Source organism: Pogona vitticeps, chromosome 6, assembly GCF_051106095.1.
Source record: "Pogona vitticeps strain Pit_001003342236 chromosome 6, PviZW2.1, whole genome shotgun sequence".
NCBI classification, from domain to species: domain Eukaryota; kingdom Metazoa; phylum Chordata; class Lepidosauria; order Squamata; family Agamidae; genus Pogona; species Pogona vitticeps.
The window spans coordinates 4,634,402-4,656,007 of record NC_135788.1 but is presented as its reverse complement, the minus strand read 5'-3'; the positions used below and the strand labels follow the sequence as shown (position 1 = coordinate 4,656,007).

The 21,606-nt window shown below is 47.4% G+C and overlaps 1 protein-coding gene across 2 annotated transcripts in view; it reads left to right on the top strand.

Annotated features, from left to right (window-relative positions):
• The first annotated feature begins 9,878 nt into the window (after positions 1 to 9,878).
• Positions 9,879 to 21,606, top strand: part of AQP1 (aquaporin 1 (Colton blood group)) — a 28,469-nt gene continuing 16,741 nt past the window's right edge. For both annotated transcript variants that reach the window (XM_020811431.3, XM_020811430.3), the window contains exon 1: positions 9,879 to 10,669. In XM_020811431.3, coding sequence (XP_020667090.1) covers positions 10,280 to 10,669 — 390 coding nt within the window. In that variant the 5' untranslated portion in view covers positions 9,879 to 10,279. The remainder of the gene's footprint in view (positions 10,670 to 21,606) is intronic.

The following is a 21,606-nucleotide window of genomic DNA, read 5'->3' as shown; positions in this document are numbered from 1 at the left end:
TAATGGTTAGGACCCCCATCGCCACCAAAGGCCACTTTAGGAGCTGAGACTTGTGGCTTTTTTTCCAACCTCTTATTCTATGAAGAGCAGACCTCAGGGCTAGCCTAAACATTAAGATATACATCGACTAGTTTCTTATCTGCTGTATTTAGGGCTTCTTAAATCTCAGGGCTGTTCCACCCTGAAGAAGAAGCCGTGGGCAGATTTCGGAAATGCTGCAATAGCCAAGTTGCCTGTTCCAACTTAGGGTCGGTCCCGCTGGCCATTTGAATCAATTCCTATTTTGACTTTTTATATATATATATATATATAGGGTTCAGGTCATGCAATATATAACTCAGGAGCCGTGTTCACTTGGGCTGATATCAAATCAGTTTATTTCTCGTAATTAAAACCGGATTTGGTACCTACACGGATGAAATCAACTCATTTTCTTTCCGTTTCAGGTGCACACTCTTCTTAAAAGATTTTGATTTATTTAAAAAAAAAACAGCAAGAGATACATCGCTAAATCTTGTGTCAACGAGGCATCATCTTGTGTCATAAGAGTCACTAGAAACCACAGAGGAAACCCTGAAGAGTTGACCCCAGCCATTAAATGATGGGAAAATGGGAACTGGGGGTGGGAGGCTTCCAGCGGGTTCAGCAAGAAGGGAGCTGACCCAGGATCCAACAGCGCCTGAATTGCTCTTCTGGATGCTGTCTCTCTTACATATGTGCAAATCTCCAACAGAATTTGACCACAGTCACAAAAAGGGTCTTTTTTGTTGTCATTAAGTCGTGTCCTACTCTTCGTGACCCCATGGACCAGAGCACGCCAGGCCCTCCTGTCTTCCACTGCCTCCCGGAGTTGAGTCAAATTCATGTTGGTAGCTTCGATGACCCTGTCCAACCATCTCATCCTCTGTCGTCCCTTTCTCCTCTTGCCTTCACACTTTCCCAACATCAGGGTCTTTTCCAGGGAGTCTTCTCTTCTCATGAGATGGCCAAAGTCTTGGAGCCTCAGCTTCAGGATCTGTCCTTCCAGTGAGCACTCAGGGTTGATTTCCTTCAGAATGGATAGGTTTGTTCTCCTTGCACTCCAGGGGACTCTCAAGAGCCTCCTCCAGCACCACAGTTCAAAAGCATCAATTCGTCAGCGGTCAGCTTTCTTTCCAGCTCCCACTTCCATATCATCACTACAGAAAAAAACATAGCTTTGACTTTGCGGACCTTTGTCAGCAAGGTGATGTCTCTGCTTTTTAAGATGCTGTCTAGGTTTGTCGTTGCTTTCCTCCCAAGAAGCATGAATCTTTTAATTTCGTGGCTGCTGTCACCATCTGCAGTGATCATGGAGCCCAAGAAAGTAAAATCTATCACTGCCTCCATATCTTCCCCTTCTATGTGCCAGGAGGTGATGGGACCACTGGCCATGATCTTAAGGGGCTCATCACGCCTTAAATCTGAGCCTTTGACATCTGCGTGTAACTAGAGTGACTTCCTACAATCCAGCCAAGCTCCCCTTCCAAAACTGGCACACGGAACTCCCTCCCTTTGGCATGCCGCTTCGTGCATGAACCATCATGCATGAGACACAGGGGAAAATATTTTCAGGTTTCCGCTGGGGTAGCCCGAGCCGTCTTGGCTCCTTTTGAGGTCATTCTTCACAATGCAGCTTCAGGAGCAGCACCGATCCCTGGGCGGCTGCAATTTCTCTCAGCACCGGCAAGCGCTGAGGGATTTGCAGACAGCTGAGATAACGCCAGCAGAGCCCGGGCAGAACATTAAATCCAGCCTGCGAGTATGAATAATGCAGAGCGCCCGCCCTTCGGGATCCCATTCAGCTCTCTGTTGTTGCCTGTCTGAATTCAGGAAAACAGAGCTTGAAGCCTTGATTGTTTTAACCCTACGAGTTCTCAAAGTGTGCAATGGAATAAAGGAAAACCAAACATTGTAAATACACGGTTGGGACCTGGAAAAAAAATATGTTGTCAGCAGACTTGATTGTAGTGGCCAGACACCCATCAGCGTTTGTGCAAGACTTATGTCACTTGTCGCAGCTAGTTTTGGCTCACTAACAAGGTGCCAGGGTGGATCCTGGTTACTCTGCTGAGTTTTCAATTTCTTTCCTTATTGCAAATATACTTAACAACCAGCCGAACAGACCAACAGCAAACAAACAACTGGTACCAACTGAGGAAAGAAAGGGAAAGAGAAAACAGCAGAGAGGTGGGGCTTTCTCTGAAATTTTCTGGCCTGGAGTGATTGTCTATCTATCCAGCATGACCCAATTCTTCCAGCCTTTGAATACAAAGCAGAGTCCTGCCTCATTGCTGAGGGTGTATCCCCCTCTTTCATCACTCGGTGACAGTTGTTTGTGGCTGTTGATCTGTTCGGTTGGTTGCTAGGATATATGCAGTAAAGAAAGCAGTATATAGTAGTAATTTCAAACCATTTCAAGAAAGGGGTGGACTCTGGAGAACTTGGACCTATTCTCTTCTTCGATTCTCTGTATTTCTACTGCATAGTAAAGAGGAATTTCAGCAGGAATTAAAAACTGTGCCACATAAATTCCATCCGTTCTTTAAAGTTTCATTAGCTAAAGTGGAGCCTCAATCCAGCTGCATCTTATGTACTTGTTACTCGCAGACTATATGGAAGCTAAACAGGATATGCAGCTATTTAAAAACAAGAACACAAAAGGAAAGGGGGAAAAAACCCACACCAGCCAGCTGAATCTGAATGGATTTTGTGTTCCGAGAGCTTCTTTTGTTTCTGATGCTCTCCGCTTCGGAGGAGGAAATAGAAGAAGAAAAGAGCCTTTTCTCAAAGTTCTGCAAGAATGTTCAAGGGACGGAGAGAGAAAGAAAGAGAATCTTAGCAGTTGAATCGTACCGGCCGTGATCTGTCCAGAGGGAAGGGCTGGGAAATTTTGCTGGGGTTCAGTTTTAGGAGCCCCCCACTTTGGCATTCCTGAGAAATGTATTTTGGAAATGAAGTCATGCCTCCCACCTTTCCCTTCACCATGTCCTTCTCTCGGTCCTTCTCTGATGGAGAGCCTGGGGTCTCCTCGGAATCCTGTCTCCATACGGACAACAGAGACAGCCGCCTCCCAAGGGGAAGAAGTGTGGGTGTTGAAACAGGCTGTGCGAAACGAAACAACTAGTTCTTAGAAGTTACTATAAGAATTTCTTATTTTTAGGGTTAGGCCATCTAACTATGGTGGCCTGGGGGATTCTAGGATTAGGAGTCCAAAACCAGTAATGTTTTGAAGCCCTGGAGGCGGTGGTTTAAAGTGACATTTTAAATTTTCTTCCTCTAAAGTCTTTGTGTTTGAAATTATATTGTTTGAAATGTTGTCTGTCTATCTGTCTATCTGCCTGCCTGCCTGTTTGTTTGGTTGTTTGCTTGCTTATTAATTATTAATTATTAATTATTAATTATTAATTAATTATTAATTAATTAATTAAGCTATTTAGCTATTTAGCTATTTATTTAACTATTTATTTATCTTATTTAAAGTCCTCCATTCTCCCAAAAACAGGACTCAAGCCGGCTTCAGCAGGAAAAGATCCATATTGGAAAATGCAACCTCGCATGCTTCTCCTTTTGGCATTGCGGCTGCAATCCGGTTACTTCTCACAGTAAGTGGCAATGAGAGGAAGCCTCATGGAGATTCAGCAAAGTCTCCTCCTCCATCGGTTCCACTGATTCAAGGGCCCTCCCTTATTTGCCTACCACACAAGGCAGCAGAATTTCAGCCTGGATGTCAGGCAGTCGTACGCTCTGTACCTGCCACTAAACATAGAATCCGCCCCCATGCCACACAGTCTGAAAAACGCCCCTTCCTTCCTGTAGATAAACACATACGGTATGACCCCCACCCCTTATGTGCAGAATCCGTATTTGCTCTTTCACATATCCATGGTCTGAAAATATAGTAATAAAATAATTCCAAGAAATATGTATTTTAAATATGAAATTACCAGAACCAACCTCTAGAGGGAGGCAGAGACCATGCTATGTATTAGAGAACAATTTTTCCAGGATTGTCATCACCAGAACGGGCCACTAGATGGAGCAAGAGATCATGCTATGTGTAGCATTCATTATTTAAAATAACATTTGTTATAATCCATTTTTTTCACCATCCATGGGGGGACTTGGAACCGATCCTCCAACAGATATGGAGGTCCTGCTGTATAGATAAGAAGAAAGCTGTAAGCTGTATATCAAAAGCTTTTGGTTTCTTCATACCATGAAGCAACTGGACTGATAATTTTGCCCATCCCCCACAAGGAAAGAGAGAAAACTGGGCAGATTTCACCATCCTTACCTCTGTGATGAAAAAGGAATAGCCAAATCCCAAATCCCTCCAGTGTGAAATAGGATGCAAAAAACTGGCCCAGTCGGCGGATGCCTTTATGGACTGTCAAACGTCAATTGGATTGCAAGCTTTTGGACAGCACAGAAACACTGTAGATCAGAAGCCCAGAAATTCATGGAATCACCAAAGCTTGCCATTTGTTCAATTTTTTTAGTGGTTCAAGAAAGGCATTGGTGTGGTCCTAAGAGCCACACAGCATTTTTCCAATTCTTTCTTTCTTTCTTTTTTAAAAAAGGGATAGATTCTGCCCAGCCCAATGATCTTTCTGAAAATCCTGAGGAAGGAAAATGTCATTTTGTGCAGAAATCGTAATAATTCTGCACAAATTACTGTTTGTTTGTGGGTTGAGAGGGAGGCGGAAGGGTGACAAAACATCCCATAAATCTCGATATCCCAATGAAATTTCTCAGGGCTGGGAGAAAGCCTCCTACAGAGATATCTTGCTGGGAGGTGAAAAGAGGCTATAACATGGAGACTGAAAGTGCAGAAAAAGCAGATGATACCATCGGATGCAGTGATGGAGCAAGACAGAATGAAGAAAGGGGGGGGGGAGGTTGAGAAAAATTTCCGAGGAAGAAGGGAAAAGAGACAGCCGGAGAGAAAGAACAAGGCCAAACACCACGCCGAAAGGTCAAAAAAAAAAATACAAAGAGGGTTTTTGTCTGATCACAAAAAAGTTCCCTCGGAGTCCAAACTGGCACAATCCTTGTCGCATTGAGGCTCAGCTAGCCAGGATCTCAGTTAGGATGATTTCTTCCTTTCCTCCCTTGCAAAATGTGACGCTTTCATAGAGAGTGAAAGGGTTGGGTTAAATAGCCTTCGCTTTTTAGATTGCTTGAAAAGCTCGGTGTATTGGGAGGTTGGGGGGGGGGGTTTGATTCCCCGCTGTGCATCTCAAGAGAAGAGCCAGCCTGGGTGGCCTTGGGCCAGCTGCACAGTCCCAGGACAGCCCCAGAAGAAGGGAAGATGGTCAACCACTTCTGAGAACAGTAAGATCTCCATATCTGTAGGATCAGAATCAACAGTTTCAGTTATCTGCAGTTTACCTGAAACCGCAGATAGAAGCTAACCCTATATACAACGAACAAGAGAGTGGTCCTCGTGGCCTTTGTCCTGCCTCCTTCTAAACTTTATATAGAGTTAGCGACTACCCACAGTTTCAGGCATCCACTGTAGATTGTGGACTGGATCCCCTGCAGGTACAGGATCCAACTGGATCTTACAGGACCCCCCCCCCCATCTAGAAAACTCTGGAAAGGTTCAATTTGATAGCATATAATTATTAGGATTAAGACCAGTACTTTGGAAAGCCCCCTCCCCTTTGAACAACAGCTCCCATAATTCTTCAGCCATCAAGGCCACCAAAATCCCCCCGATCAACAGTACTTCACTGCACTCAACATCGGTTTCTTTCTCTTTTTTAAATGTTATCAAGGGGAGTGGGAACAACCAGTACAGGATTTGATCTCAATAAACGTAGGATGATTTGTTCTGAACGAGTGAAACCGTCCTGGGAATGAAATGAACCTTCCCCGCTTCCTTGTCAAGCGAAACCACATTGCACCTTGGAGATGAGATAGTTTTGCTAAAAGTCCTTCCGGAATCAGTGAAAGCTGAATCAATAGTTCTGGGCAAAATCAATTTCATTCCAAAGCAAGTATCCTGGGGCATGGTGGAGAATACGTTTAATTAAACCACCCCAGAATAGAGCCAGCCTGGGTAGCTTTGGGCAAGCTGCACATCGCCAGGGCACTTCCAGAAGAAGGGAAGATGGTCAACCCCTTCTGAGGATTCTCTACCTAGAAAACACTGATATAAGGGGTCACCTTAAGTCAAGAGTTAGTTTGATGGCCCATGATGAAGTTAATTCACCGTGTTCACCCCTTGCATTTCTTGTTTTGAAATGTCCTGGATGCTGGTGCATATTGTCCACCAGCCCATAAAACCCCCGGAGTGAGAATAAACAAGCAAATTCCACCTGGGAAAGCCCCCATTTTGGACTACAGAACGATCATCCTAGTTGGGTGAAGGAGTTGGTGGTGGTGGTCTCTTTGAGCTCTTTTTCCAAAATGTGAACATATTTAAACTCTGGAAGGATTATGCAGACCGCTTCTACTCTGATCTTTCAAACAGGTAGATTATTGTCATCCTTTTCCCCCTCTCTGTTCCTTGTGGACAAGAATGATGATTCTACAGAAGATAAATACATTTGCACTGCAGTGGAGGTTGGGTAAGAATTTTGTGGCGGTAGCAAAATTGAGAAAAGCTAAACCATAAAGAAAGCTGACCGCTGACGAATTGATGCTTTTGAATTGTGGTGCAGGAGGAGGCTCTTGAGAGTCCCCTGGACTGCAAGGAGAACAAACCTATCCGTTCTGAAGGAAATCAACCCTGAGTGCTCACTGGAAGGATAGATCCTGAAGCTGAGGCTCCAGTACTTTGGCCAACTCATGAGAAGAGAAGACTCCCTGGAAAAGACCCTGATGTTGGGAAGGGTGAAGGCAAGAGGAGAGAGGGGACAACAGAGGAGGAGATGGATGGACAGGGTCGTCGAAGTGACCAACATGACTGACCCAACTCCGGCTTTTGTCCCGAGGCGAGTTCAAACCCTCCACAGTTTCTGAGGGTTTCGGATCTGTGTCGGATTTCACCCTGCTCCTTCTCTTGAGTTTTTGTCATGGAAACGTCTTTCTGACTTGATGTGGGATGAGCTAAATTTAATAAAAAGAATACCGGGGGGAGGGGAGGGAGAGAGAAAGTGCACAGCAACACCACACAGCATACTTCACATCATGAGGACCGTTGAGAGAGATGCTTACATGGTGCGCCATTCATCCCAATGGGCACGGCTGCCTCATTTCCTTCCGGGTCACTCCCTGGGCCGTGGTGCAGGAGTCGTGAAGTTGAAACATACCGTTGTGTGAGTGTCACTAACCAGCAACGCTTCGTTGCTCCGAGAGAAGGCGGAGGGGGAGCTCCTTGCAAGAGTTCTTCTCTATGCGTCTCACATTTACTGTATGTCACATTCACTTCCACACCGGCTCTTGAGAGCTGGACCATAAAGAAGGTTGACTGCCAAAGAATTGATGCTTTTGAATTGTGGTGCTGGAGGAGGCTCTTGAGAATCCCCTGGACTGCAAGGAGAACAAACCTATCAGTTCTAAAGGAAATCAACCCTGAGTGCTCACTGGAAGGACAGATCCTGAAGTTGAGGCTCCAGTACTTTGGCCATCTCATGAGAAGAGAAGACTCCCTGGAAAAGACCTTGATGTTGGGGAAATGTGAAGGCAAGAGGAGAAGGGGACGACAGAGGACAAGACAGCTGGACAGGGTCACCGAAGCCACTAACATGACTTTGACCCAACTCCAGGAGGCCGTGGAAGAGAGGAGGGCCTGGCGTGCTCTGGTCCATGGGGGTCACGAAGAGTCGGACACGACTTAACAACTAAACAAATAACAAAGCACAAGGAGTACAGATCCGTCTTCATACTTTCTTGATGAGTGCTCTCAAAATATGAGAAGGGGAAATACATTTATGGCAACGCTAATGCCTGTTTCTCCCATCATGTCCGCCTATCTGTCTGGGAAAGACAGATCATTATCATCATCATCACCTTAGGACGGGCAGAGCTGGAAGGGACCCTATGGGGTCATCGAGTCCAGCCCCTTAATATTTCCTCTCATCCATTTTGGGGGGCTGGGGGTTTGTGGCGCCCGTGGGATAGATGGTTGGATGGACCCGACGGAAAGTTGGGGGGGGTCTGTTTTGTACGACCAAACGGAGAAGGGAATGATCCAGCGGGGGGAATCGAACTCCCAACCTCTGGCTCTGAGATATTAGGCACAGAGCTGTCCTGAAATTCCCCCATGGACTCAATAATGCTCTTAGAACGGCAGAGCTGGGAGGGACCCTAAGGGGTCATCAAGTCTAGCCCCTGTCAAGGAGAAAGACTTTTAGGAGGCCCCACTTCCTGTGCAAGAAAGACCTGCTCAGAGTCTCTTTTTTTATGCAGCTGTTAAAGGGCTCTGCCTCCCTTTTTTCCAGAGGGAAGCTTTGGCTCTCCATTTTGGATATTAACTCTCGTAACTCCTTCCCATCGTTCCTGCTGTCTGGGGATTCTAGGACCTTCTCCAAAAAAAAATCTGGAGATCAAAAGGTGCAGGATTCATGAAGTTGAAAAAAAATGCCTTCACATAGTGTCCTTAAAGTCCCTGATTCCTTGATCCTAAATGCAACGACTCAGTGCTGATGGGAAAAGCTACCAGATCATTCCATATAAGTACCCTTCTCCGTTTGGTCGTACAAAACAGACCCCCCCCAACTTTCCGTCGGGTCCATCCAACCATCTATCCCACCTGCGCCACAAACCCCCAGCCCCCCAAAATGGATGAGAGGAAATATTAAGACACCGTCCATCAATAAAGAGAAATCACTGGATTCGATCTCAGAGCCACTGCTCCCTCTGGCTTGTCTGTTTGTCTGTCTGTGGATGAATTCTGCCTAAATGGAATCCCCAAATGAGGAGGAAAAGAGAGATCATCCTAACAGTGTTGGCGGGACTCAGAATGCCTGGCGCGGGCCAGGAAGTGTTGAGAAAGTCAACAATGCAGCTTTTTTGTGTGTGTGTGCAGCTGGCAGGGCAGATAAGGACTGTGCTATGAAGGAGGAACTCCGCACTGCAACTTCACAGAAGCTGTAGTACTAGCTCTCGGCTCGCTGAGTTCCTGCCTCTGTTGAATTCAGTGGGATTTCCTCGCTTGCAAATGTGTTTCGGTTTGCAGCACTTGTTAGTTACAGGTTTCCTTGGGTTCGCTCACCGAGGAGAGCCGGAGATTGAAGAAATGAGATCTGGATTTAAGTCGACACCATAGGCAAAATGTCAGGGTGAATGTCCAGAGAAAACTAAATAGGGGAAGACCAGAGAAGCAAGCTGGAAGATTTTGGATGGCGCTAACACATGTATTGTGCATGTGAATATCTCTAAAGTTCTGAGCAAACTTCCAGATCACACAGAGCAGACATATCTACATTTCTCCGCAGAAAAGTCATCAGGGTAGTCTCCCTTTCCCAAAGTAAGCCTGGCTGTGCTCCGTGGGATTTATTTCTAAATACACATGCACAGGGGTGGTGCCCCATAAGAGTCATACAGCCACCGTGACCCGTCCATGTTAAGAAGTTGGAAAACTGGGATGTTTTGTAGCCTCCAGTTTTGTTTTTAGAATGACCAGTCCTGTTTCTTTGGCTAGCTCCGCTCCCCAAGTCAGTGGAAGGGAGACCAAATAACCCAGGAGCATGTCAAGAGTCTCTTGAGAGAGGGAGGGGAAAAAAAGGGAGAGAAAAGTTTCTTAAGCAACCTCATTCTGGTTTTCTTCAATTTCTCCATTCGGTGAGAAGAGGCGAGAAAGATGCTAGAAATAATGCCACAGGGAGGAACTCCTAAAGCCTCTTTTAATCAGGATATTTGAAAAAAAGCCTTTCAAAGCAGCAGCAACAGGAGCAGCGCAGAGAGACCGGAGTTTGCAAGGAAGGATGGAGGAGTGGAAGTTCTTGGGCGGGGAAAGCCAGGGAAGGAGGGGGAGAGGGAGAAAAAAAATTGGCAGGCATGTAGTGGTGCCTTACATCAGTATAGGAGTCAGCATCTCTGCTGATGTTCTTTCCTCTCTCTCTCTCTCTCTCTCTGTGTTACAACACCCCTTCCCTCCTCCAGACCACCCAAAACCCTATAAATAATCGGAGCGCTCGGCTTCTTTCTCAGACTCCTGGCTCTTCAGCAAAGAGGCTTGTGGAGAAGGGCAGGTGGTGGGTGATAAGAGGAAGGGCGAGAGAGAGAAAGAAGCAGAAGAAGACCGAGGAGCCCGCTGGAGGAGACCAAAGGAGGAAAGAAAAAAAAAAGGCACCGAAACCCAGAAGCCATGGCGAGCGAATTTAAGAAAATGGCCTTCTGGCGTGCCGTGGTGGCCGAGTTCTTCGCCATGAGCCTCTTCATCTTCATCAGCATCGGCTGCGCCTTGGGCTTCCAGTTCCCCGTGTCGGCGAACAAGACCACGACGCCGGTGCAAGACAACGTGAAGGTGTCGCTGGCGTTCGGCCTCTCCATCGCCACCATGGCCCAAAGCGTCGGCCACATCAGCGGGGCCCACTTGAACCCCGCCGTGACCCTGGGCCTTCTGCTCAGCTGCCAGATCAGCATCCTGAGGGCCGTGATGTATACCATCGCCCAGTGTCTGGGGGCTGTGGTGGCCACGGCCATCCTTTCCGGCATCACCTCGTCTTTGCCGAACAACTCCCTGGGGCTGAACGCGGTAAGAAGGGGGTCTAGGTTTGCTACTTTCTCACCTTTTCTTTCTCTCTTTCTCTCTCTGTGTGTGTCTGCATGGGTGTCAACAAAACCATGAGACCAGCAGTCCCATCGATTGTGCTCCTCAAAGCGCGAGGGTGGTTTTAACCAGCATCATTTGTCCTAATTCCCCCAGGCCTCCTCTCCGGCACAGGGCAGTGGAAAAAGCCGTCATGTGGCCATTGATTTTATTGAACCCAACTCCCAGGTCTTTTCTGCCAATGGAGTGGAAGCCCCGTGCTTCTCTTTTTAAACGATGTTTGTATTACACAGCGGGAGAGGGAGGTCCACGAGCCGGGCGGTGGCCAGGGTAGGAGATTGGCGGTGGTAGACGTGGTAGCAAGACCTTGTGCGACGTCAATGTGGCAGGTGAAAATGTGCTCTAGGTAGATGCAACCCCCCTCCAAAAAAAAACCCACATAAAACTCACAACCCAGCGTTGTGGCGCTATGCATGATTTTGTAGAAGTCTGTTTTGTTCTTGACAAAGGCGTAGGTTGTCACTGTTATGGACAGAGGGTCAGGAAACCTCTTTCTCAGCCTACCTGAGTCCAGGAGCCCTCTCCTCTTTTGCAAATAGTCAACCCATCTGGAATTCCTGCTTGTCCCTCTCCAGCTGTTAACGGCACAAGATCCCTCTGCCGGAGGAAAGCCGGCACCTGCTTACGAGCTTGCTTCCTCTCTCTGGCTCTCCAGCGTCGGCGGTCCAGACAAATTCGCTTCTTTACAGGGCCAGGGCGAGATGCGTTGACAAAGAAGGACAATGTTAAGAAGAGCCTTTTGGATCCCCGGCAGCATTTTAGGGCGAGTCCTCTATGCTACAAACAGCTGCTTGACGGGCAGAAATTCCAACATTCATTCCTGGCCTGTCCTTTCATCTTCATATGAAAGGCTAAAGTTTCACTGTTGGCTCGGTGTCTTCCCACTAGTTCTCACAAACAGAGCCGTTGGGCACCAATATTCTTTCAGCCATGGCTTAAGGTGGCATTGAATGGATTCAGTACCATTAGAGATCCACAGAGCTAAGAAATGGGTCTACAGACCCATTTCCAAAGGGACAGCTCTGCTAATTTTTACTGCCTTGGGCAAAATGAAAACAGAGAGGCCCGTGGCCGTTTCAAAACCAGCTGATTTATCCCGGTTTTCAGTTGCCCACCCAGCTTTCTGCGGTAATGACTTACTTGACAGAGCCGCTTGAGTTCTTGACATTTTGCAGATTTGGAGAAAGTAAACTCTCTCTCTCTCTCTCTCTGGCTCATACAAATGACTTGTCTTCTCTGCACTAGATAGATTTTTTTGAGTCACTTGAACATACTGGTTTGGTTTTTCTTGGTCTTAGTTCCTGAACGGGTTGCAATTGCTTTAAAGCTGGCACAGAAGACAGCTGTTCCCCGTTTTTGGTTCGATCTAATGCAACAGCAGGGAAAAAACAGTTCGGCGCCCATATGGTGCTACGAGCGGGACTGTCACAAAATGTTGCAGTGTATGCCTTCCGCCCATAAGAGGAACATGTTCCTTTGAAGGCTACCAGCTAGCCTGGCCTTCCTCGTGGATCCCATTCCGTGTCAGGGGTTAAAGCAACTCTACCCACCCATCCAATTTCATTTCCTAATGCCATAAAATATAATTTGGGTGTCGAGGATCCCAAAATGTGCTTTAGGTTGCTAGAAGCGGTGGGTGGCTACAAATCCTCCTGGCCAAGGTTGGTTTTAACTATATAGCTTGGCCTGGTGTTTTGGACTTGTTATTCCTGTGTGGTTTTAATCATCGTGAACCACCTTGGGGAGGGGGGGGGGCGGAATAGGCAGCAAACAAACAAACAAACATGCCAACCTCCACATGCTGTTTTCCGAGGGCTCCGTTCTGAGCTTTGTTTATTTATATGCTAGCTGACGTTTTTCCTGGGAAGAGGACGATGCTAGTCTTTGGGTTTTCACATCTTTCGAAAAGGCAAACGTTTAGGAAGATCGGTCTGAGGTCTCGGCTTGGACGGGGGGCGGTTTAGCCTGAAATTTTGGGGTAGGGTTCCCACCCCACTGCTCTGGCCACTAGCCAGCTTTGCTTTCCCACGGTACTGTTGTTGTTTTCATTTAGTAACGTGGCTGCTGGAGAAACGTGCAAAAGCTGCGAGTACAAGGGGAAATCCTCGATCCTCTGTGGTTTTTCACCCCTCTTGGTGTATCTTGCACACGGGAGGCTGGCACGTCACACTTTTTTAACTCGCTGGACTCGGTCCAGATTTAGGCATCTGCCACTGGCGCGGCAGAACCAGCTTTCCTGAGCCCCTTCCCTGCCCGGGGAAATCCTTCAGCCGGCAGAGAAAGCTAGGAGACCCTGGAAGAGCGGGGGTGTACGCATGATGATGGCAAGATCCCAGAAAATCAGGCAGAGATACTGTCTATGGAGGTTGTACCCGAATGAGGAGTGTCTTGTGGTCTTGAGTAAGGATGGTGTTTCACCCCCAACATCCAGGTCGGGTCAGCCCTCCTCCAGCCACCTGAATCCAGCCAAGGCTGGAAACCAGTATCGGACTGGGGTTCAAGAAGTTCAGATTCAAATCCCACCACAGTTGGGAAGCAGGTAGGGCCAGGCGCCTCCCTGGTTTCCCCCAGGTGATAGAGGGTTTTGGGGACGGACGCCAAACAGCTGCTCCCCATAGAGCCAAGGTGGCCTCCTTCCACCTTCAGAAGCACCTGTGCCCCTGGGGGGTAGATGTCAGATGAAGAGACCGTGGGGTCCAGTGGTTGGCCTATTGGGATGGGATTCTGGAGGCCCGGGTTCGAATCCTGGCTTGTCCACAAAACCCAGTTGGGTGGCTTGAGGCCAAGTCCCTTCTCTCAGAGAGGACGAGAGAGTAAGGTGTGCCGAATTCAGTTCCTGGCAGAACAAGGGGGAAATATCAATGTCAACAGAAACAGACTGCTAGTAAAAGTAAGGAAATCTCGACGACCCGGTGCTGGCCAGGGAGCGTTAGGCTGAAAAGCCAAGGTTTAAAAGGTTCAAAGATCTTGAAAGAAATGCCTTAGGTGGGGGAAACAGTGGAAGAATTCCACTTAAAATGAGCCTCGAACTTCTGAGAGCTCTTCAAGGGAAAAAAAACACCCTTTTGTTGGTTCCCTGTGGCTGTCTTTTTGCAGCCAGCTGGCCTGCGTCCCACAACATCAGCACAAAACCCCTTGCTTGGGATTTTGAAGCCTTTATTCTCCTTTAAACAAGGGCCTTATCTTTGGCAATAGCTGGCTCCTGTAAACATCTGGGTGGTGCTGTTAAACGCCCTGACAGAAGGGGAGGGATATCGGTGAGGAGAAGGCAGCTGGGGGGGGGCAGAGGATCCCCACCTGAAACTACTAGGCTTCGAGTTTCGCTGAAGCTGAAGCATAAAACCAAGGGAGCCTGCCTGATCCATGAGGACTAGGAACTTGTTGAGACAGAGCCCTCGGGCAAAGAACATAAGGGAGAAGATGCAACTGGGTTCGAGCGCCTTGAAGAGGGATTGCGGTATAAACGAGCAGCTTCAGAGCTTGGAAAAGTTACTTTTGTCATTCGAAAGGGTAGGCGCCCGAAGCAGGGCGCTCCTCCTTCTGCTCACTGGAAGGAGTTGAAATCACCACGGTGATTTAGAATGACATTCTCCACCAATATACAATTCCAAATAAGCAGATGTATAAACTTCAGCCAGCATCGTTAGTGGCCATGCTTTCTGGGGCAATTATTTGCTGTCTAAACAATTTGCGTTTCCAAGCTCCCCTCTTTCTGAGCATGACATTCCTCCTGGGGTGCTTGGAAATGTGCCTTTTTGAACCACGACTCCGGAATCCCTCGGGCCACATTCGTATTCTTGGGTTTGTGTCCCCCCCCAAATAGCAAATTTATAAATTTACAAAAGAAAAGTTATAGCCCCCCCCTAAAAGGTTACTTTCCTTTTCGACAGATAACAGAGTCCTTCTTAAGAGTCAGGTTTCTGTGCACAGAACACAAAGTGTTTTTTTTTTAACTTAGTTTTTTTTTTTGTCCAATAGTATATGAATTCCTTGTTTATTATAACAACCGCTTTCTTGTTGTGCCAGTCGGAGATCATCGTTGTGTATCCAAAGGCGTTGGGTGGCTGGGCGCTATGCCCCGGATTCGTGAGATGGTAGAAATGTTGCACACAGAAACTGCCAAGCTTAACACCTCTCTCCAAGAAGGGGGGGGGAGTAAATCAGTTGGATAGGATCCCTTTCCAAAGGATTGCAGGAACTTTGGGGCAAATCGTGAGAAGGTGAGGCTCTGGAAAGGACAATACATCTAGGGAAGAAGGGGAGATAAAGGAGAAGAGGAAGGTGGAACACGAGATGGAACGACTCATTAAGGAAGCCACGACCATTCATATGGCAAGCCTGTGGCAGGACTTTTTAGAAGTCACTCATTCCTCAGGTTGACGTAAATCCCCTAGCTTCTTGATGGCACATAACAACAACACTTAAGGTTCACACTGTCTCATAGGCAAAAGGAGTGCAAGCAAATCACATGGGTCAGGATAACACCATCAGTGGGGAGAGAGCTAACACTCTTTCTACATGCTGAGGTCCAGGTTTGGCTCCCCCAGCACGACAATTGCTTCCATTTTTTTTTTAAAAAAATCCATCCATTGGTCGCTTCCAACCCATCCATAGGATGTCCAGCTTGACATACCCTGAAGAATGTCTGCCTGCTTCTCAATCAGGTTGCACAACGAGGAGCTTTTCTTCCCCTGATGCTTTTTTAAAAATGCTCCCCACCCACATCCTGTCCATTTCTTAGATTCTTGGAACAGCAGAGCTGGGACCCTATGGGATCATCTAGTCCAGCCCCTGTCGAGGAGGCCCACCAGTGGGGGAATCGAACTCCTGACCTAAACCGCCGAGATCTCCAGCAGTTTGCCGGGGGCTGTAGAAATAGAGCAGCAAGCCTGAGAAATGCTGGGACGGATGTCGGCAAGCAAGTAAACCAAGGGCAGAAACAACCATTATAGCCAGCCCGTGATTAGAAGACGAAAAATAGTCAAGGGCTGACTGTGTGTGATTGTCACTGCAGGAATTTCCCTCATCTTCTGGAGTTTGCAAATTCTCTCACCCCAGATGGCACTGGGGAAGCCCTACTTCTGACACCCAAAGGAAGTGGCAACAGGGTAGTTAGTGGTCCCAGACTGTTGTTGTTGGTGCATTTACGTGTTTCAGTGAGATAAATTGCATTAAAGCAGGGGACATGTGTTCTAAGCAGGTTTGCACCGGCCCGTAACCCATTGTGAAAAGTTTTCCTGCAGATGTTAGCCAATGTGTCATTGACAGACACGGTCCCTGTTCACACGGGAACCCGAGAAATCTCCCTGGTGCAGGAGGAGAAGTTTCTGCATGGCCAGATTTGGGGAAATCGCGACGAATTCCTTTAAACAAAAATCCTTCACCTCCCCACTGGGGAACGAAGGCCGCCGAGAAGCTTGGAGACGTGCTTTCCAGAGAAACCTGGCCAGGATCAGGCTGCGAGATCGAAGCCAGCTAAAATCCCATGGACTGGAAACGGCCCAGGAGGCGATCCCAAAACGCCAGGCTTGCTCATTCTCTCCAAAACCACCTCTGGGGAGAACCAGCCCACGCGGCAGAAAAAAAGAAACCACAAAAGCCGGGATGCCCGGGTGGCACAGCTATTCCAAAACAGCCCAAACCGTGCCGATTGTTATTAAAGCCGTGAAGTCTGGGTCCCGGAGGGAGTTTACTACCAGACGACCCCGCAGCGTGTCATTAAAAACGCCTGGGTTTCCTCAGGAATTTTCCTGTGTGTGGTGTGTGTTTGTGTGTAGGGTTGGAAGCAGCTGTAGGAGAAAGGAAACCTCGACTCTCTGGCTCATTTTATGCGATTCTTCATCGTTTTCAACGTTTCTCTCCTTGTAGAACTGATATGGGGTTATGGGGTGGGTTGCCCATATAAGACGGTGCAACCCCAGCTTATCAGGGAACCAAGAAGGAATCTGAAAGATGGAGAGGCCGAGAGAGGAAAACGGGGAATCCTGTTCCCTCGGGAAAAGTCTCTTAACCTCTGTCAACACCCTCTGGGAGATGCGCTACTCGTACGGCCTCAGCTATTATATCTCGGAAGGAGCTTCCAAATCAGCCTGGATACGTTACCGGAGATGAACATCTGGGTACCTGCAGGGTGGCGAACGGTCAGATCTCACCGCCTTTAAAACTCATACAGAAAAACGCAACATCTTTTTCTTAAAAGTCCTATCTTTGGCCACCTTTTCGTAGCCACGATCTTCTCTTTCGACAATGCCGTAGATGTCAATTCGGGGTCGGGTCAGGCAGAAAGAAAAACCCTCTCGATTCCATTTTTTTTAAAAAAATCACAACGGTCACTGTGCTTCTAGGGGGGCGCCCATATTTTCCTAGATCCGTGCGCTAGACATTGATGGAAACGCTGGATCCTTGCCTACGGAGGGAGGAACGGCCACCACACCCACATGTCATTACGGATACCAACATAAACTAGGCAGTCCGCCCCTTTGTGGGCCCCATCGGACAACGCTTTGCGGGAGTTGTCAGTGTTTTGGATCCAGGCGGCACGATGGGCTTTGTTGTTACGTGTTCTCAAGCCGCCACTGACTTAGGGCAGCCCTATGAATGAGTGATCTCCAAAGGACCCTGTCTTCAACAGTCTTGCAAAATCAAGGCCATGGCTTCCTTATGGAGTCAATCTATCTCACATCTGGTCTTCCTCTTTTCCTGCTGCCTCCAACTTTTCTTGCCACTGCTGTCTCCTTGTGATGGACCCCAAGGACAGTGTGTTACATGAAATGCATTTTTTAAAAAAAATTAGGAGTGGGTACTTTATAAATGTGCAGCTATGGGCTTCTGGTTCAGTGTTAGGTCCATGGGGCCAATAAAGGTGCAATTCACTGTGTTCCTCCCACATCTTTGAATTGCAGATGAAAAACCCCATCCACAAAGGGGTTATTTGCCCCGGGGAGAGTTGGCAGTGCTTGGCCTGTTTTTTGTGGAGGGGGGGCGGTTGAGGAAAAATGCCTCCAGCAGTTTGCCCAGAGAGAAACCTGAGGGTTCCGCTTTTGGTATCGGCGTGGGCCTAATTTCAGAAAGAGGCAGAAATAAGTGCGAAATTGTGTGGGGGGTGGAAGGATCAAGGTGGGGAGCCTCGAGCCCACCACCCGCGTTATCCTTACATGGGAGGACAGACAGAAACATGGAAAGAAAGAAAAAAAGGTCCCTAGGGAGAATGCAAATGGATTCTCAATTAACGCACGGCACAGCGCTTCCAGCTCTATACTTAAATATTGAATATTCGGCTCTTGCTTCATGCCTCACCCCCCCCCCACAAGCCCCCTGCTCCATTTCCTCTCGGCTCTTCTCAGACTCCACTCCTTCAACCTCACTCTCTATTTATACTCTTTACAGTATATTATTAACTGTCCCCGGAGCCTTGACATTTCCACAGATGTGGAGGAAAATATGTACCAATGTGCCCTGGCCAGACAGACGGTTCGAGGCTGAGTTATGGCTGTAGGTGGATATTGGAGGTAGACTGCGCCTGACGATGGAGGCTCTGATTTCTCTCCTTTTGCTAAACTAAAACCGGTGACACACAAGAGGCAAAGGTAGTGCGTCACTCAGCACGTTGATTTAACAACAGGACCACAGCTCCCCAGTGGCACTAAAAAGGAAAAGTCCCCAAAAGTAACATTTCTAAGCACTGGGATGATCTGGCACTATAATCAAGGCCTTAGATAGTCACCAAAAGAAACAAAGAGTGAGGAAGAAAAAGAAAAGCCGCCTGGTATGGTGTATCTACAGTGTTTTAACATATATGGATTTATCCACCAGCTGAGGATGAGACCAAAGGCCACTCCTGTCCCCGAAAATATCTGAGCGCATGTCCTCTAGGGAAGCCCACGAGCAACAGCAGTATTGTAGTCAAGAGCCAGTGTGAGTTCATGGTTAGGGAGCTGGCCATGGACTCATGAGAACTGGGTTCAAATCCCCGTGCAGGCACAAAATTCAGTGGGTGTTCATTTTTTTTAATTTAATTATTCCATTTTTGAATTCAATAAATATTCCAGAAACAGCAAGTTGATTTCTAGCCACTGAGTCATCCTTTCATGACAGATCTCAAGCGACATCTCAAATAATGTCCTCATGATATATTTCATGATAGCCTCAGTTTAATAAGTTTATCTTCTGGGAGAGATTTCAAGCGTGATTTGATTTCGCACACATGTATTTTGTTTTTCCGGTGGTCCAGGGGCATCTGCAAATCTCGGTGCTGTTGTTACTGGATTTCCCTGGGAAAGGATCACTTGTTGCCAGACTGGGAAGATTAATTGTCTGGCTAAAACAGGCCCACCACGCGCAACGTGCTCTTCTTTCCTCGGATAGATGCTTGGAGACGGAGGTAGGAGAAGAGCAGGGGTCTCCATGGAAAGAAAACCGGGCAGGGCACCAGCTGTTGTTTTTCAGTAAGGGAAAAAGAGGAGGAAGTTTACAAAGCTTTGAACGGATCTGTAGGAAAACGAGGACTGAAGAGGAAGCTAAAGAGGAAAACAAACAATAGAGTAGTCGTAGGGAGTTCTCCAAACCGATCACAATAGGTCGGGGGGGGGGACCATTGCTGGGAATGAAACCATTAACAGCAACAGCAACAAGAGACAACTGAAATGGCATTTGACTTTAAAAGTCTATGCTTGAGCTGCTCTGATGCTACAGAATGTTCACAAACACTCCAAGTGTGGAAAAGGGAGGGAACGTTCCGGGAACATTGAGATTTGGCGACAAAGGAAGCTGTTGGTATGTTGTTATTGTTACCTAAAGTCAAGTCGCCTCCGACCCGATGGGTGAGCCATCTCCCAAATGTCCCGTCCTCAAGTGCCTTGTTCAGCTCTTGCTAACTGAAGCCCGTGGCTTCCTTGATTGAGTCAACCCATCTCATATTTTGGTCTTCCTCTTTTCCTGCTGCCTTCAGCTTTTCCTAGCATTATGGTCTTTTCCAGAGAATCCTGTCTTCTCAGGAGGTGCCCAAAGTGTGACAGACTCAGTTTCATCATTGTTGCATCCAGAGAGAGTTCAGGCTTGACTTGATCTAGGACCCACTTGTTTGTCTTTCTGGCAGTCCGGGATATCTGCAAAGCTCTCATCCAGCACCACATTTCAAAGGAATCTTTTTTTCCCCCCTGTCAGCTTTCTTCAGTGACCAGGTTTCACACATATGCATAGGAATCGGTGATACAATCCTGTAGGGCTTCCTTGCTTAGATACAGGTCAAAGTCAAGGATGTGCATTTCAGTTTTTGTTTTGTGTTGGGAGGGGTTGCCTACAAATCCCATAATTCTACTTTCTGGGAGTTCAACCTGCCGGAATGTGCCAGCCTCAGTTTCATCATTTTTGTAGAGCACTGTTTCTGAGCTTGGGGGTCATAACCCCCAAGGCAGTTGGCAAAGGGTTTTCTGGGTGTGTGTGTCATGGGTCGCCTTATATACATTACAGCCCTTCCTTTCTGAGAAGGGATAACTTTACCCCATTAAAAAGGCCTTTTTATGCAAACACAACGGTGGCGTGTGTGTCGCAGGCAACGTGGCTATTATAAAAGGGGTTTTTTCATGATTTGAGAAAGGTTGGGAACCTCAGCGGTAGAGGAAGCCCACCAAACTTTGAGCAAAAAGAACTTCGCTTAAGAACAAAAGCCAAGGGTGGTGAGACAGCCAAGAGGAAGGCGTGGATGTCATTTAAGTGCTCGCTCGCTGTACTTAGCACAGGGCGAGCCAAACTCACCACTTGGAAGGATTGCACTGTGAACCTGGGGGTGGGGCAGGACGCGGAGAACAAATCCAAACCGCAATGAATTCAGTGGAAAAGCTTTTGGTGCCAGGCCAATGGTTAAAAGTCGGGGAATGCAAACCCTGGGCACTTAACGGGCTTGGCTTCTTCAGATGCCAAGACCGGGCAAACATTATTAGTGGCGAAAAGCTACCCTTGAGGTCTCACTTCCAGATTGCCACTTAGATTTTTCACTTGAAGCCTCAAATGACTTTGCAGGAAATCTCATCAGCAGGTGGGATGAAGAAGGGAGGGAATATCTCACCAAGAGTGTGAAGGATGCAAAGAAGTGTAGAAATAAGGAGTTGGAGAAGTGTAGAAACAGGAGAAAAGCTGATTTTTGTTGTTGTTGCGTTTAATCAAACCCCGGGTTTCCCTACAAAGCTGGAGAAGCTCTACCTTTGAAGATGACAGAATTCCAGGCTGATTTGTGAGATTTTTGCCAGTAAAGTCACTTCTCTCCGTTCTAAGGGGATGGCACATGATGCCCTAGCTATCTAAGTAACAGAATCACAAAAGGGAGGATGACATGGTGTAGAGAAGAAGGATCACCCCTTCCTCCCTGTCTCATAATTTTGCAAATTGGGGTCGCCTGGCGATATTTATGAGATACCCAGTGTGTTGCAGTAGATAGAGTGATGGGTGAGGATTCAGGCCTGGGTTCGAATCTCTGCTCAGCTGTGAAAACTCATTGGGGTGTGGAACTGGTCTAACCACTCCTTAAATATCCCTCCTACCTTGGAAGGCCGATTAGAGTCACCAAACTTTGGTTCCGATTTGACGGCTTTTAACAGAGGAGAGTGACGTTTTTGGGTGTCAGATTAAAAAGATGCCAAAATCAATATTCCGGCACACAGCCTATTGTGAAATTAATGAACGCCTTTCTGCAGTAGATTTAGATGTAAAACTGGTTTTGTAACGTCGTTATCCAAAATGTGTCATGTAAAATATAGCGGGGTTCCCTTCCTGCAGAAAGAGGCCCATCAGAGTGAAAAGCTGAAGCCCCCTCCAACCGAATCAGAACTCGGGAATAACCCGTGAGATTTAATGCATTAACATCAAAA